General features: G+C 36.1%; 1 protein-coding gene across 3 annotated transcripts in view; it reads right to left on the bottom strand.

Annotated features, from left to right (window-relative positions):
* The window catches only part of PRMT3 (protein arginine methyltransferase 3), a 128359-nt gene that overhangs the window by 79558 nt on the left and 30205 nt on the right, over positions 1–18596 (bottom strand). For all 3 annotated transcript variants that reach the window (XM_032881206.1, XM_032881207.1, XM_032881205.1), the window contains one exon: positions 6354–6453. In XM_032881206.1, the coding sequence (XP_032737097.1) occupies positions 6354–6453 (100 nt within the window). The remainder of the gene's footprint in view (positions 1–6353; positions 6454–18596) is intronic.

Genomic DNA, 18596 nt, shown 5'->3' with positions numbered 1-18596 from the left:
TCAGTGAGCCCTCAGAGAAAAGCACCCAATTGCTCCTCTCTCCCTGGCCTCTGGTCTCGTTTGGAGAAAAGCGTTCAGTCGCTCGTGCTCAGAGAAAAGTGCCTGGTCGCTTCCGCTCCCTAGCCTCTGGCTGCGCTCTGCGCTCACCCAGCCTGCGACCAGTTCAAGGTAACCCCGAGCTGAGAGCTCACTCCTCGGCTTTGTCGCTGTAGCCGGTTTCCCCGCTCTAATACCTGCAAGCTCTGCGACACTCAGACACCCCTGGTCCTTCTGTGACCCCGCGGGACCTGGGGTTACGCTGACCCCACGTTGGCTTCACCCTGGTTTAGCCTCTGGAGCGATGTCCCTCAGTGGAGCAGACTTTTAAAAGTCCTGATTTTGTGCTCCCTTGCTCCGCCGCTTGCCAGGAGCCGGCCCCTCCCCTCATCAAGCCTTTTTAAATTAATTTCAAAAAGCGGTGTAAGTCATGGCTTCTTAAACTTGTCCCTTGAAGTAGCTCTAATGGCAAAAGAGAATGAACTGAAACGCCCAAGGAACTAGGAAGGACTTAGTAAAATTAGCCCTGGGAAAACTCAAAAAGCTATGAAGGCTAATGTTTTATCTTAAAAATTTGTGAAATTTTGCATTCCGCTTCAAAGAAATACAAATAATGCTTTTTCTCTCCCAAATTTTCACACTATACCTAATCTGTTATTTCTCAAACACATGATTGGCAGGTTCTCTAAATCCAGGCTGAGGTGTGTAAGAAAGTTTTCTTTATTACAAATTGGTGACATTGATATGACTACTCAATTCTTGTGAATCAAGTATCTGTTCACGGATAATTTTTGAGGAGAAACACTTCACACTAATCATAATAATTACCACTATGCCATCTCAGTTACATAGGATCATCTAAGTGAGTTTATATTAAATGTCCAACTGTCTGAAAATGCAAACTAGGAATTTTAGGAGCTTTCTTTCACTCACAGGTAGAAGTAAACAGCATTACTTCTTCTGCTTTAACGGAGGGCTCATAAACCAAGGGGAAAGCACTAAGAATGTTCTTCACCTAAGCGTTAATAGTCTTTACATCAAGTATATTATCATTTTCAAATTTTACTTATTGAATAACCTAGTTAGGCAGTTCATTCATTAGTTAGCAAGTGCTTAATAGACTACACAACTTTCAAAACCAAAGAGCTAACTGAGATTCTATTATGTGCAGAAACTGCTTCAAGAAATTTTTATCTATTAATTTATTTAATCCTCACAAAAACCCTATGAAGTAGGTATTACTATTATCTTCATTTTATAGAGAAAGAAACTGAGGCACAGACAAGTTCAGTAACATGCTCAAGGCAGCAAAGCCAAGCAGCAAAACAGGGCGAAGGGTAAGGCAGTCTGACTTCAGGGCAACATGGTTAACCCTCTCATATGTTTCCTGCCTGACTTCATGTGCCGTATAGCAAATTATAAATAAGATCATATCTATGGCCAGTGAATTTCTACGTGGTAAGGTTCTCTTGTGGTGTACATTCCCTCATCATTTACTAATGCTAAGCCCTGTGATAGAATATGGCCATACCAAGTAAACGCTGGCTCCCAGTCTCAGGAGAATGGAAAAAAGGAACATGAACAATTAATTACAATACAGTGTAATCTGTGTTGTTAAAAACCAGACCAAGAAAGGTCACCTGTCCTCATGGCAGTTGGCTGAAATGGCATGGCTTCACTGTCAGACTAAACTAAAGATGACAAAAACATTTTAACACCCATCAGTTTAAAATGTGACCTATGACAGGCTTCCTGGTCCCTTTGTGGATTGCTGATAAACAAATCACAAGCCATGTTGTTTTTTATTTTTATTTATTTATTTTTTTTAAAAGATTTTATTTATTTTTTATTTATTTGGCAGACAGAGATCATAAATAGGCAGAGAGGCAGGCAGAGAGAGAGAGAGGAGGAAGCAGGCTCCCTGCTAAGCAGAGAGCCCGATGTGGGGCTCGATCCCAAGACCTTGGGATCATGACCTGAGCTGAAGGCAGAGGCTTTAACCCACTGAGCCACCCAGGTGCCCCAGCCATGTTGTTTTTTAAATGGTATCTTGAAATGCTACTCATTAATAAAGAGTATTAAATATGAACAGAAAATATCACTATGGGTGTGTGCATGCATGTCTATAACACAGATAACACTTGTGCTGGTGAAGATGGGGTAGGAAAGTTAATTCCTAAATTTCAAGGACACATCCAAGAATATTTGAGTGAAGAAAAATTTTAGGTAGCTTCTGTGAAAACAAGCCGAGATAGAAAAATTGCAACAAGGGACCTTAGGCAATTTGAATGCAGGTCAGTAATGATCACGATAATGAAATATAATGTGTAATTCTGCCAATAATCCTGATGACAGAGAAAAATAAAGGTGCAAACAAGAATCATTGCTGGCAATCATATCATATGATGCCAGGATCTTATCTACATATTTATAAGGAGGTCACGCTGAAGACATAAATGGAAAATACGAACACCAAATGAGTTAATCTGGCTTAACTGGTCTGTAGCACAGAATTAGGGACACTTGGATGCCTGGGTGGCTCAGTGGGTTAAAGCCTCTGCCTCTGGCTCAGGTCATGATCCCAGGGTCCTGGGATCAAGCCCCGTATCACAGCCTCTCTGCTCAGCAGGGAGCCTGCTTCCCCCTGCCCCCACCTGCCTCTCTGCCTACTTGTGATCTCTGTCCAATAAATAAATAAAATGTTTAAAAAAAAAAAAGAATTAGGGACACTTACTTTGAACAGTTTTATTAGGCAATCAGAAATAAACTGTCATAAAGAAGGGTTCTATTGGTGGAGTAAATTTATGGAAAATGAAAGGAGATACTCATGGGCATAAATATTAACATCGTGTAGAGATTAAACTGACTTAACTCATTTATTTCAGTTATTTATGTAATATTGGCTAATTTAATATCAGTTATTTATTTAATATCAGTTATTTATTTAACTGTCAAAAATTTTAACAAATGGAAATTCCATTCAATAAAAATGTAAAATTAAAGGAAAGCCTAAATCTGGAAATTCATAACTCTAAGAGGCAAGTGATGGCCTATTAAATAATATGCTAATAGCAATGATTTGGCTTTTAAAATTACATCCTTAACTAAGGACATCTTCCAAAATAAGGCAAAGTTCATGAATAGTTGTAGACAAAAAAATAAATCTAGATTAACATGGAATAGTTAGGGGACTACAGGAGAAGAAAAGAGATGTACATCTCTGTAACATATGATACCTACATTGCTACATTAAACATCTGAGTCCAATTTTTATGCAGAGTATGTATTTTTTTGTCTTTTCTTGTTGAACTTCAAAAAAAAAGAAAAAAAATGTATGCTATGGCTTAAAATTGTGTGTTTCTAGATTTTTGTATCATTACCACTATATGTTTAAAAAAAAAAAAAAGGAAAGAGGATTCTATGCAATATATTTTAGTTTTAAGATGCTGGTTAATGGAAATGTGTGTTTAAAATAGATTTAAAATACCCAATGATTGGGGCACCTGGGTGGCTCAGTGGGTTAAGCCTCTGCCTTCGGCTCAGTTAATGGTCTCAGGGTCCTGGGATCGAGCCCCTCATTGGACTCTGCTCACCAGGAAGCCTGCTTCCCACTCTCTCTCTCTGCTTGCTGCTCTGCGCCTACTTTTGATCTCTCTCTCTGTGTCAAATAAATAAATAAAACCTTTGGAAAAAAAATACTCAATGATTTACCACTTGCCACTATTTCAGCCAAAGCAGAAATATCTGGAAAATGTTGGATATATTTTAAAAAGCCTATCTGTTCTTCCTGTTTAATTAGGTCTTTGGAATTTTCCAACTACTAAGCTCAGAAATCCTGGAAATACCCAATTTAAAAAAGAACTTATAGGATTTAGAAAGTACTATAAATGATTATTACCAATCCACAAAGTTGACTCAAACATTCCAGAACAAACCTATTTAAAAAGCTTAACGCAAATTTTATTAGAGAAATAAGGCTATCGAAGTTGACTGCCTTAGAATAACTGCCATATATTTGAGTCTAGTGCTCCACCTGACTCGTTTAACACCATCTGCTAGACTTCAGTTCCACTGACACCTATACGGAAAGGAGGACAGTAAGATAATGCAAACTCTTCAGTTACACCCTTGTAAAGAGGAATAAGGAAAGTTCTTAGTTAACACTTCCTGAATACACTGATTTACTTCTCTTAGGGAAGAGCTTCTGAAAGCATTTTGGTTCCAAACAACTGGTTTTCATTCCAGGTTCCTGTGACTCAGAATTATCTGTATTATACTGCCTTCCTAATAAAGGCGGAGATCATATCTGACCAATCCTCCAAAATGAGAGGTACCCTTTACACCAATTACAGTCTAGGAGACCAGAAACCTTAGGTCATGAAATAGAGAAAAATGAATGCAGGAAGTTGTTACCTTTTACAGAAAGGGTAAAAGATACGATACGGTAAGTGATCAAGAAGAGACAGAGACAACTCGACACCAGCAGACACCAGGAAGGAACTACTATTCCTAGGCTACAGAGACAAAAGGAAGAAGCACTGCTATAAGAGTCCAGGGCCAGAGTCACACAGTCACTGGAATTAATGACAGACTTATCCAGTGGGAACTGGAGTCACAAAAGAAATAGCTTCTGCCAGCAATATAACTAGAGGCAAACAGAAGCACAGAAATGTCCTGACTTTTCCCTTTCTTTAAATCCCCCATCAGTGTTTCCCATTGGGTTTCTCAAACCCCATGGAAGATGGCTGTCCCTGGAGCCTAGAAAAAGCAGCCTGCAGAATTAGCCCTCCTTCAGTACAGAAGCAAGTAGGAGAAGAGTGTAAAATGCACTTGACAAATAAGCCCAAGACCAGCACAGCCTTTCAATAAAGTTCATATTGTAAATGTGACAATCTCACAAATTCAGTCAACCCAGTTAATTTTTTGCTATTATACCAACTGGCTCTAAGATTTCAATAGAATATTCGTACTTCTAGATCATCTTTCAGATTTTAAAATGAAAATTCCTAGAACATCAGTATCTAGAAGTATAATTCTGCTAGGCAGGTCAAGAACTATGCAACTAGTTATACCCAGATAAGCAAAAATGTTCAACTGAAGTGACAGGAAGCTTAGTGAAGTCTGTCTCAGTTTGCTTATATCATAATTTGGACTAATTTAAGAGATGTATTTTCCAAGAAAAGCAAAATGGTCCCTGGAGAAATGAGGATGTCAGCCAACATTCAGTATATACTATTATAAATTATTCCTGAGTAAATGCCTCAAATGTGCTTCTACAAAGCCCCTTTAAAAGATGCGGGATTTTTAATTATATGTAACTAAACCCCTATCTTTTCACCCAATTCATAGAAGAAATCAGAGTGCTAATACAAATTCTTTGGTATAAGATAAATAATGACACTGTGATTAAAAATTATTAAAAGCCAACTCTACCATAAAAAAATCAACATACTCTTTCATGTACAAAAGAGGTACTGCTAACAATGGTGACTGTCACCAGCTCTAGACCGAAATTTACTTATACATTAAATATGAACATTTCAAAAGCTCCCTGAAATCCCTATTTTGCTAGAATTATTGCTATGTTTATTCAAAATGTACAGATAATATAAAGCATAATGAATTTTTTCCCAAAAATTTTTTATAAGTTCATTTAGTGAAAATATATGTATCAAATACAGGTTTTTTTTTAAAGGCTTAAAAACCTTCCAAATACTTAAGAAATCTTTATTTAGAAATACTAACTTGTCTTCATCAAATTGGCATTATAAACAAGTCAAATTAATTGTTGAATACCATTAGTTTTACTTCATATACATTTAAAAATAAACATTCTGTACCGACTTATGATTTCCAAAGCAAATTCTAAAACTATATAACATATCTTAATTTTATTGTGTGATAAAGGACACTGAGTACATGGCCTGACATAGGAAAGACAGGACATTCAGTATTACAGCAATACTGGCAACATCATGTTAAGTTTGATCAAACAGTCCTACTAAGTCCTTACTAGACCTCAAAGACTTTTCAGCAAACATATGTAGTTCTCTACAAATTTACAAAACAGAAAAACAATAATTCCTTATTATGATTTTAAAAGTAAAAAAGCTAATTTATTCTCTTTTTAATAAGATTACAAATAGCCAGTAAGTGCCATATCAGAATAAACTACCATAAAAAGATTGTAGCTGTTTTTAAAATAATGCCATTTTCCTGCCATTTATCAAATATAATTAAATGCAGAAAACTACTACCTTATTCATTGCTTTCTTTTTTTAAAACCAATACAAGTAGTTTTTTCTGCAAACACTTACCATCCATTCAGATATAATAACATCCACTTTTTCTACAGGAAGGCAAACTTCTTCAATCTTTCCTTTAATTAGTATAATAGTATCTTCAAGTTTATTTAGTCTGAAAATTATCATAATGAATTAAATTAGTATATTAGACTCAGAAAACTAGTCAAATTACATAATTTCTTGGTAACTGTTCGGGTTATTTTGTATGTTCTAAGTTTGATTACTCCCTGAAGCACTAGAATTAATTTTTGATCACTGCATAAATGTCCACAAATGTTTCTGATTAATATGGCAATACCCTGAACCAATATTGAAAACTTCAGCCTGAAAAGAAATCTGAATTTTATTAAGAATGTATGTCAATAAAGTTACTGTTTTTTTTTTTTTTCCCAAAGGGAGGGGTAGAGAGACATACAGAGAAGGCAACAAGAGTATATTTTAAAGGCAAGCTGTGTTTCACAGTGGAGAGAGAATTAAAAGCCAGAAACTCTTTATTTGAACTCTAGATCCTTTAGTAATTGTCAGCTAAGTGATCGTCATCAAATTATATCATAATCTTCTGAGCCTGTGTGCTCATGTGTAACAGAGAATGATGATGCCTGCCCTATCTACTTCACAGCCTATTATGAGGATCAAATATGTGTGAAAGCAGCACATACATCCTCAGCACGTAATTTCCTCAAAATATTGTATGCTGCACAAAACCTGACTATCTACTACCACCTTAAATTATTTAACCTTGTCCACTGACACTCATTAGGTATTTTTATATGCTTGGTCTAAGACTAGCACGTATTTTTCACCTTCCTTTTAAAATATGAAGTAGACAACGGAGTTAAGGAGATAATTTCAAAAAGTTAAAAGCAAGCTGCTAAGTTTATATCTAGTTAAATAAATAAACTCTCAATCCTCAGAGGATGTACATCTGAATTACAAAGGACTTTTTCTGCTAACAAAGGAGGATGTCTTTTCCCAACTTCACTGAAGTATCATTTACATAAAATAAAGTGCATTCATTTAAAGGGTAAATTTTGTTGACTTTTACAAGAGAGACATTTGAGTGATCAATATCATCATCAATATACAAACATTTCTACCTCCTCGAATTCATTAGTACTCTTTCCCAGAAAATCCTCCTGTTCACAAGCAAACACTGATTTTCCTTCTTTCATTACATACTAGATTTTTATTTTGTAGTTTCTTATAAATGGAATGATAACAAATGCATGTTTTTGTGTGTGGTTTCTTTCAATAAGCATACTTTTTAGATTCATGTATACTTTTGTGTATATCTCTAGTGCATTCCTTATTGTTGCTTAGTATTCCGGTGTGGATAAAACAATTTTGTTTATCCATACGTCCATGGATGGAATTTCTGCCTGCTGCTCTCTCTGACTGCACTTTCTCTCTCGCAAATAAATAAAATCTTAAAAAAAATATATGTTCATAGGGATACTGATCTGTAGTTTATTTTCTTGGAATATCTGTTTGACTTTAGTATCACTGTAATAACCTTTTAAACTATGTTGTGAAGGGTTCTGTCAACCTCTAAGAGTTTAGTATTAATTCTTCATTAAATGTTATAAGAAATTTGCTATTTGAGCTTGCAGTTTAATTTATGGGAAGGATTGTAATTACCAACTCATTTTCTTTTTTCTTTCCTTTTCTTTTCTTCCTCCTTCCTTCCTTTCCTTTCTTTCTTAAGATTTTATTTATTTATTTGAGATAGAGATAGCAAGAGATGAAGCCCAGGCAGGGGGAGAGGGAGAAGTAGGCTCCCTGCAGGAGCCTGATGCAGGACTTAATCCCAGGACCCTGGGATCATAATCGGAGCTGAAGGCAGACACTTAATGGACTGAGCCACCCAGGCGTCCCTCATCCTTTATTTCTTCAAGGGTTTTTTTTTTTTTTTTTTTTTTTCTTCAATTTTTTTTTTTTTTTTTTTTCTCCTGTTCCTTTATTTCTTTTCTTTCTGTGACCTCATTTTTTTCTATTGTAGATCTTCTCACTATGTTCTTTGTCTTAGCTATGCTTCTGTAGTGCTCTAAAGCGAGTATTGGCAAACCTTTTTGTAAATGGCCAGATTGTAAATATTTTAAACTTTGTGAGTCACTTGTGCTGCTTCCTTCTTGCTTGCTTCTTCCTTCTTAACAACGCCTAAGCCTGCGAACATACAAAAATGGGCACAGACTAGAAGGCCATAATTTTACAGTCCTTGTTCTAAAGATTCAATTCAAAGACAAATTATGTGTAACACCCAGTGCTCTACATCAGAAACTAATGATGTACTATATGTTGGCTAATTGAACATAATTTTTTTTAAAAAGGCAGATAAATAAATAAATAAATAAATAATACATAAATAAGTACATAAAAAGACCGAGATTGTCAGACTGGATAAACATAAGACCTATCTGTTTTCTAGCTTCAAAAAAATCCAGTCTAAATACAAAAATGCCATAGATTAGAAGTAAAAGAATGGGGAAAGGTAATGGTATGAAGACACAAATAATTTATAAAGCTGAAACGAATAAATATCATATAAGCAAAACATTATAAAACTTTAGGAGTTCAGAAGGGTATTTCATAATGATAAAGAGATTAAATAATCAAGAATATGTGATAATACTAAACCTATAGTCATCTAACAAAGGCTTCAGAATACATGAAGCAAAAACTGACAGAAATTAAAGGGGAAATAGACAAGTTTATAATGTCAGGAGATAATCAGTACTTTTCTATCAATAATTGATAGAACAAGTAGATATAGAAGTATAGAAGTATAGAAGATCTAGTTGACAATTAAATAACACTTTATAAAAAAATAGAATAATATATTTTTTTTTTTTAAGAGAAAGATCACAAGTAGGCAGAGAAGCAGGCAGAGAGAGAGGAGGAAGCAGGCTCCCCGTTGTGCAGATAGCTGATGCGGGGCTCAATCCCAGGACCCTGAGATCATGACCCGAGCTGAAGGCAGAGGCCTATCCCACTGAGCCACCCAGGAGCCCCAGAATGATATTCTTTTTAAGTGCACATAGAACATTCATCAATGTAGATTACATATAAGACAATAAAAAGAAGTCTCATTAAGTTGAAAAAAAATTTAAATCTTATAGACTGAGCTTCTTGGTTTACTAAAATTTAATTATAAATCAATAACAGAAAGATATCTGATAGATCCAAAATATTTGGCAGTTAAATAACACATTTCTAAATAAAGCATGGTTCAAAGAAGAAATAACAAAAGAAAGACTATAGAAAATATTTTGAACTGCATTAAAAACACAGTGTATCAAAATTTGTGAGATGCAGCTAAAGCCATACTCAGGAGGAAATTTAGTTTTAAATGCTTATATTAGAAAAGAAGAAGTATTTAAAACCCATGATCCTAATGTTTCATCTTAAGATATGGTAGAGAAAGAAAAGTGAAATATACCAAGAAAGAAAGTAAAGATCAGAGGTCAGTGCAATACAAAACAAAACAATAGAGAAAATTAATGAAAACAAAATATATTTAAAGAAGATAGCATTAATAAATCTCTAACTGGAATTATCAAGAAGAAAAAAGAAGATACAAATTATCAGTATTAGGATTGAAGAGGGGAACATCACTACAGATCATACAGACAAAGGATAATGAAGGAATATTACAAACACCTTTATGCCAATAAATAATAACAATTTAGGTAAAATGGAAAAGTACTCTGAAAGTTCTCAAAATTGATTCTAGAAGAACTAGAAAATCTGAATATACCTAGATCTAATAAATTAAATGAGTTGGTGGGTGCTTGGGTGGCTCAGTCTGCTAACTGTCTACCTACGGCTCAGGTAGCAACAGGTTGCTTCTTAATAGCAACAACAGAGGCCAGAAGGTAATAGAATGATAATACCAATGAACTAGAGCAGAGGTGGGCAAACTTTTTATTAAATTGCCAAATAATAAATATTTTAGACTCCCAGGCCATATGGTTTCTGTTTGCAACTACTCAAGTGCTATTGTTGGATAAAAGCAGCAATAGACAATATGTAAACAAAAGGGCATGGCTATATCCCAACTTTATTTACAAAACATGTGGCCAGTCCATGGCTGAAGTTTATGGATTTCCATACTAGAGCATTATGACACCAATCCAGAATTGCCACACAGATAAAATAGCTCCAAGATAGAAGCAGAATATATTTTTGAACAAACCAATACCATTTTGATTTTGTTTGGCTACAGCCTTAAGTACACAATGAAAAAAATGTTAAAGAATTAGTTCAGGAAGATGGAAAATGATCTGAGATACTGAAATATGAAGGAATAAGAAAAGAGGATGGACTTATGGGTGAGTGAATACAAAGGATCATGAAACACAGATTTTACCCAGGGTCAAGCTTTACAATTTCAAAAATATATGCAATTTAGAGGTTCTAATTAGGGAGAAGTCTGGGACATTAAGGGCAGCTGCTTTGGTCTTTCCTTCTCTATGTCAGGCATGTATTCTCACCCAGTGTAGACACGATCTCTAAGTAAGGAGCTCCTCTCCATGTACCAGATTGTTCCCTACTACATGAGTCTCTTGACTGCTAATATCTTTGAAATTATTATTTTTTTTTAAAAGACTATTTATTTATTTATTTGACAGACAGAGATCACAAGTAGGCAGAGAGGCAGGCAGAGAGAGGAGGAAGCAGGCTTCCTGCTGAGCAGAGAGCCCGATGCGGGGCTCGATCCCAGGACCCTGAGATCACGACCCGAGCCGAAGGCAGAGGCTTAACCCACTGAGCCGTCCAGGCGCCCCAATATCTTTGAAATTATTAATGAAGCTTACTACTGGGTAATATCTCTGGGTAATCAGATTTGTGTGAGTCTACTGGAAAATAAGTTAGCTCAGTGTGGTGCTAGTAGAACTCTCATACAGATCCATAAATCACAAAGGTTCGGGGCACTTTTAAACCAGGAAAAGGAGGGAACTAAAAAAATAGAAAGATTAATCCTCAGATGGTTACCTAGGCATCTTTGGTATGAAATGGGAATACTCAGACTCAGAGAAACTGGCCATTGACCTGGCAGGCATCAGTAGGCGGAAGGGAAGACGGTGAAAAGTTCTATTCTCTGGCTGTTATTAGCATGTCTGAGAAATACTAGTCCTTTCAGGGAGGAGAGAGAGGCAGGAGAACAAAACCCTGCAAGAACAATTTTTCCTCTCACTGGAAAGCCTCCTTGTGCTTACAAGGCTACTTGGGGAGATGAAGTATCCATTAGGAAAGTAATGAATTTAAGGCTATGGGTTATCCCAAAGGTAGGTGGAGGACAAGGTGAGAGGACTCTTGAGTGCTGAGAGTATTTTGTGAAGGAAATAGGGCATTTCACAAAGACATACCAGAAAAGCCTAGTGAATCATTACTGGCATGGACAATTAGGAGGATGCATCACTTATTTTACATACAACAGAGCAGAAAGGATTACTTGAGCTGATGATAGATTCCTATGTTGCAGTGAACAGGTGCTTCTAGGTGGTACAACAACTAAATGCTCAGTAAGTAAGAGCTGGGCTACAGTATACCTACCCCATGAGGTAACTGCTCTATCCTCTTCCCAACACACAGATAGCCCTCTAAAGCAGAAGGAATGCTGTGAGTGCAAGTAAATTTAGACTGGCTTTACAAGTAACAATATAATTGAATGCTACCGACAGAGATGATGATGTGGAACTCAGTGACTCCTCATTCTTGAGCATTTTTTGCAACCTTGTAATCAAGATGTAGTTTCTGATTACATTAATTACCAAGAATGGGACTCCATGATGTTGCTGACATACAAAAGAAAGGGGGGTAGGGGGATCAACAAAAGAAAAAAATGGAGTAAACAAAAACCAGCTCATTGAGAAGGACAATTTAGATGGCTTTGGAAAAGCAGTGTGAAAAGAGGAATTAGATAAGTTCACTACTAAGGAGTTAGTAACAAGCTTTGTAGAGGACGGTTCATATCTTAGTAGGTTCATTAGGGTCTTTACAGGCTTATTCTTAGCAGAAATTATTGCAGAAAATGTTAGAAGAAGAAGTTAAAACAGCTGACTTGTGATTCATGCATAACCTTTACTGGGGGATATTCAACCTGTGGGTAAATTTTCCATTCAAAGTGACTTAATGTCTTTGAATTATGTGGGAAGTTAGAAATTAACAATACACTTGGATATATTTTAATTTTCAATGTTTAAGTGTTTCATGTTCCTTACAGAAATACAACTGATTATTTTTAAGTTATGTCAGTCACTATACAGTATATCATTAGTTTTTGATGTAAGGAGGGCATGTATTGCATGGAACACTGGGTGTTATGCGCAAACAATGAATCATGGAACACCACATCAAATACAATTAATTTTTGTATATTAATTTGTATTCAGCATCTTGATAATTTTATTATTGGAATAATTTATCATTTATTTCTGAAGGGCATATTTATAAACATACCATTAGTAAATATGAATAGTTTTCTTTTCTCATTTTCAATTCTCGTAGCTTTCTTTTTAATGCCTTGCTGTACTGGGATCTCCTTTACAGAGTTAGACAGAAATAGTGACGGCAGATATCTCTGTCCTGTTCCTGAACTTAAAGCAAATGCTTTCAATGCCTCATCAAGACATGTGCCTTAGGGCTTGTGTTTTTTTGTAGGTACTATATCTCATGTTAGGACATTCATTTTTAGCTCTAGTTTGCTAAGAACTGTAATCCATTGATAAACTGCATGGATATGGAATTTTATTAAGCCATTTTTTCTGCATCTAGTGAGATGATCTCAATAGACTGTTCTGGCTGATGTTCTCATACGTAACCAACCTTACATTCTTGGGATAAACTTTACCTTTCAATATATTGCTCAATTACTTTTCTAATATTTTGATTAAAATTTTTGCATATATGTTCATGAATGAGTAACCTGTAATTTTCTGTTCTACTGCCTTAGTAGAATTTCAGTATAAAGGTTATACTGCCCTCATATATGGGTGCATGATTCTTGACAAAGATGAATGACACTGCAAAGTGGAGAGGAAAGAATGGTCTCTGTAATAAGTGAGACTGGGACAAGTAGGTCATTTAAACAGATTACAAAAATAAAATAAAATAAAATAAAACTTTCATCCCATATACAAAAACAATGCCCAAGAGATCACAGGCCTAAATGTGAAAAACACAACTATAAAGTATTTACAACAGAATATAGGAGAATATCTCGATAAGCTCAAAAATAGCCTTAAACAAGAATGTTTCTGTGTGGAAATTGAGAATTCAGTACATCAAAAGACATTATGAAGGGAAAATGCACACAAGAACGAGAGAAGACATCTGCACTAGATAAAACCTATAAACAACTAAAATTTTAAAAATATAAAGATCTCCTACAAGTAAAGGAGAAGCTCCAACTCAACAAAAATCTGAGAAAAGATATCAACAGATATTTCACAGAAAACTCAAATGGCCAGTAATCACCTAAAAAGGGGCTCAGCCTCATTAATAACCATAGAAATGCAATTTTAAATTGTAATGAGGTGCTCTAAGACCAACTGGAAAAAAATGGAAAAGATGAGACAATACCAACCAGAACCAGTATATATAAAAAGTCTGTAACAGAATTTTTCGTAATAGCTCTAATCTGAAAAACCTAAAAATGTCTGTCAAGAACAGATCAGAAAATTGTGATAGAGTCATCAACTGCGGTCCTTACAATAATAACCACGAATGAACCAGTTACACATACCATGAATGAACACTAAAAAAAAGTGTTGAGTAAAAGAGCCTAGACAAAAAGAATGCATAATATATCAATTTATTTATTTAAAAATCAAGAGTTGAGTAAACTAAACTATCTTTTTTTTTTTAAAGATTTTATTTATTTATTTGACAGCAATCACAAGTAGGCAGAGAGGCAGGCAGAGAGAGAGGAGGAAGCAGGCTCCCTGCTGAGCAGAGAGCCGGATGCGGGGCTCGATCCCAGGACCCTGGGATCATGACCTGAGCCAAAAGCAGAGGCTTTAACCCATTGAGCCACCCAGGTGCCCCTAAACTAAACTATCTTAAATGGATGGCGATGTCAGTGGTTAAAGTAGAAAGCAAACAAAAGAAGTAATTACTATCAAAGTTAAGATGGTAACTCAAATAGGCAAGGGCAGCATCTGACTGAAAAAGGGCAAATGGAGGTGGGTGGGATTCTATCTACAATGTGGTAATGTTCTATTTCTCGTTATTTATGCACATTTAATACGTATGTTATACCTCATGCAAAAGTTAAGAAAAAGGGATTATTTATCATATTTGGGTTTTTTTTCCAAATAAGTACTTAATAAAATTCTGATAAAACTGCTGTGGTTGCTTACTATTTACTGAAATATTTATGTGGTTCTAACAGTTAAAACACTTTAAAAGAAACAAAAAGTGAGCTTCCTAAAAGAGCAAAATGTTCCCATTGCCTAGAAATATCTTCAGAATGCTAATGCTGAAACAAGATGTGTTCTGTAAAAGGCCATCTGCTCAGGCTGTTTATTGTCTGCTACAAGTCATAATCCTACTTGCATCAGTAATTACTTGTTCAAATATAAATATAACAGGAAAAATTAAGATTTCCAGCAATACACAGAAAAAAAGACAAAGGCCGTAATTCCCAGTAATTCTGTATTAAACAGCTCAACACAGATATCATTCACATAGATAACCTCTTTCTTGAGACTGCTCATCTTAATCACCACCTGATTTCCCATTCATGAAAAAAACTATACATTTTACTGACTTTTCTCAAGTGTCTACTCACTAAACCTTTCTTTAGCATAAAAGCATGCCAAATGAATTTTATCTCTAGAATCACCTGCTCAGAAACTAGCTTTAATCTACAGAAATATGACAATGTAATAAGAAGAATATTTTAAGTAAGTCTCTTAACTCCAGTGAGTGCTCCAGTGAGTACTGAAACCATCTATTTTCTGAGTGAAAATTCTGTTAGGAAATAAGATGGGAAGTTCAATCTGTAACTGACTGTGAACAATCAATTGAGATAACTCACTACCTGCGGAAAATATTGGTCATTCTATCATGAAAGTAGCAATTTTATTTCACGATTCGGAATATCAGCATGATTAATTATCTTATACTGGGCATATAGATTTGAAAGACACAGTCCACCCATTTAAGAACATGGTCTAAGGGAGACAGAACAGTAAGCAGCATAGGGTACCACAGGAGCTTATATAAAAAGCCCTTAAGTGAGGGACATTTGAGTTTAACCAGGAAAAGACAGAGCACCCACAAAGACATGTGTGTCTTTGTGGGTAAGGGAGGGTCATCTGTGTGTGTGTATAAAAGAGAAATGCAAATCCGAAGAACTATAAATAGCTCGATATGATTAGTGCAAGAAGGACACAGTGACGAAGTTGAGAGGTAGAGGTGATACTGAAGAGTCCAGATTTTATTTAAAGGCAGGGAAGAGTTATTTCACGATTTTTTAGAACAGGAAACATAGGATCAAATGCGTAAGGTACTTCTGTCCAATGTGACTTAAAGACCTGGAATAGTCCAAAGAAGAACATGGTCTAATAGGGAGATAAATGCAAGCAGCGTAAAGCATCAGAGAAGTTCCTGCAATGAAGACCTGTAGTCAAGTAGGTGGCATTTAAAGTTTGTGACAAAGTAATTATGGAGTTCATCTAGAAGAATACATGAGTGCTAGGGAAGAGCAAGGAGGGAATATCCTGATACAAAAACATATACAGTTTACATAATGTTACTTTGCTTTCATTTCACTGTGGCACCCAAGCACAGATACTTCTCTTTTGCTCCCTAAGCACACGGAAATGACAATAAAGCAACGTAAAATACAACAATAAACTGATAAATATGTAAAGATTTTAGGAGGTGGTATCAAAGAAGCAGAGATTCTAATAATTTAGTGGAAGAAAAAAGGGAATTAAATTCTATTGGTAAACTTGTCAAGAAGGCTCCAGGGCTTGGTGTACACAGCAGAGATTATAGTGGAGGTGGAAGCCATTCTTCACAATGGCTTTTTTTTTTTTTTTAAGATTTTATTTATTTATTTGACAGATAGAGAGAAAGAGAAAGAACACAAGCAGAGGGAGCTGTAGAAGGAGAGGGAGAATCAGGTTACCCTCCCAAGCAGGAAGCTTGACGTGGAGTTGGATCCCAGGACACTTGGATCATGACCTAAGCTGAAGGCAGACACGTAACAGACTGAGCCACCCAGGTGCCCCCCAAAACAACGATTCTTAAGCATTTGAGACCAAGGGTAGATGTAAGTATATCCCATGAAAAATAAATACAGTACCAGGCAGATCATTTCAAATGCAGGCCCCTGACATGGAGTCAGAATAAGGCGTGTATTTCTTGAATACAATGAACTGCCTCCCTCCCAAATTATCATTTGTGTTTACAGGTGTGTAGCTGTGGAATTACTAACACTGAGAACATTTATTGTTTAAAATTAGCAATAATTCAGCTTCTAATATAATGAGAAAAAATGATGAAAAGAATCATCTAGATTCAGGCACAGAAAATGGGCTTTCAGGTTTGATGTTGATTTACCTTTGAATGTTTGATGTCCCAGGTCTTAAAAATTTATTAATTTATAAATTCATTCATTAAATAAGTATTTAAGTTGAATACCTACCATGTGCCACACACATCACCTTCCGTGGTGGCAAAAAAAAAAAAAAAAAGGAAAAATCCCTGTCTAAACTTGAGGAACTGAAATTCTGGAAAAACTTGCATTTCTATGTATTTCATCTCCTGACCTAAAGCTTTAAAAAGCCTTACCAAGTGGCATCTGGGTGGCTCAGTGATTAAGGCCTCTGCCTTCGGCTCAGGTCATGGTCCTGGGGTCCTGGGGGGGGTCCTGGGATCAAGCCCCGCACTGGGCTCTCTGCTCAGCGGGGAGCCTGCATCCCTTCCTCTCTCTCTGCCTGCCTCTCTGCCTACTTGTGATCTGTCAGATAAATAAATAAAAATCTTTTAAAAATAAATAAATAAATAAATAAAAATAAAAAGCCTTACCAAAATGCTGATAGTGATCTCTCATACTAGGATCACAGAAAATCTTTAGTTTCTTCTTTATCCTCTCTACGTCTTCCCAACACAAAACACATCCTTTTCCCCTACTTTTTTACTTAAAGGGGAGGTGAACTGAGTAGGGAAATCAGTCCCACTGCCCTGGAGAGAATGCCTGACAGCTGCTGGAAGCAAAGGCAAAGTACAAATAACCAAACTGGTTACATGCAGCTGTATGAATTTAGGTGAGAAATAGAAGATTGCGAATTAAGACATGGATTCAAGACATGTCAATGATAGATGAGGGATGGATCTGAGAAACAGTAAGGATTCTCAGTTAACAGGATTCTCTCCAACAGGAATGTTGGTAAAAAAAGAAGCAAAGGTCAAGTATGAATCCCACGTTTTCAATTTTTACCTGTGAGAAAAGCACCAATGCAGATCTATTCTCTCAGGTCTTATCTCTGTAACTATGGCAATAATTCTTGACCAGACTCTACAAAACTCCTGAACACTCACATAGTTGGAGGGTAATGATGCTCTTCTATATGCCCCAAGCCATGGACCAAGATAAACCAGCCTGACAGCATGTTTAAAGCAAACGTGAATATTCCTGATGCGTACCTGGGGTCTGACATGCATTTACACCATGGTGGGTGGGGGGCGGTCACAGAGCAGGCGCCTATATGACCAGCTCTCTTTGAGAACTATGGACTCTAAGACTCAAGCAAACTTCCTTAAGAAGAGACATCTTACATGTGCCTCTGAGGTTTGCAGCTAGAGAGAAATGTACATTTTGCATGACTCTCGCGAAAAAAGGATTACTTGGGAGCCTCAACATGACCTCTTTACTGAAGGGTATCTTTTTCTTGCTGTCCCTGAACTATGTCTTTTGCTATGTATATAAATCTTAACTGTGAACACAACTCTATATTGAACGTAAGGAGTTTTCCCAGTGAACCACTAGACTAGAGGGCAGTCATGAGACCTTCAAAACAGGATCACTGAGCGGACAGGAAATTAAGAATTTGGTGGGGTGGGAGAAGAAATGAATTTAGTTTTCTTGTACTGTGTCTTGATCACCTTCATTACCTTCATTAGAATTCTACGGTTTTTGAGCAGCAAATATGTTTTTTGCCATTTTAACTTCATTAGCAGTTCAAAATTCTCTGCAGCTTTAACTCACTTTTCTGTGTTATTTCCATTAAATTAGGAACAAAA

Source organism: Lontra canadensis, unplaced genomic scaffold (assembly GCF_010015895.1).
Source record: "Lontra canadensis isolate GAN:19392208 unplaced genomic scaffold, GSC_riverotter_1.0 scaffold74, whole genome shotgun sequence".
NCBI lineage: Eukaryota > Metazoa > Chordata > Mammalia > Carnivora > Mustelidae > Lontra > Lontra canadensis.
Note: the sequence above shows the minus strand (reverse complement) of the source record. Positions and strands in the feature narration are given on the sequence as shown.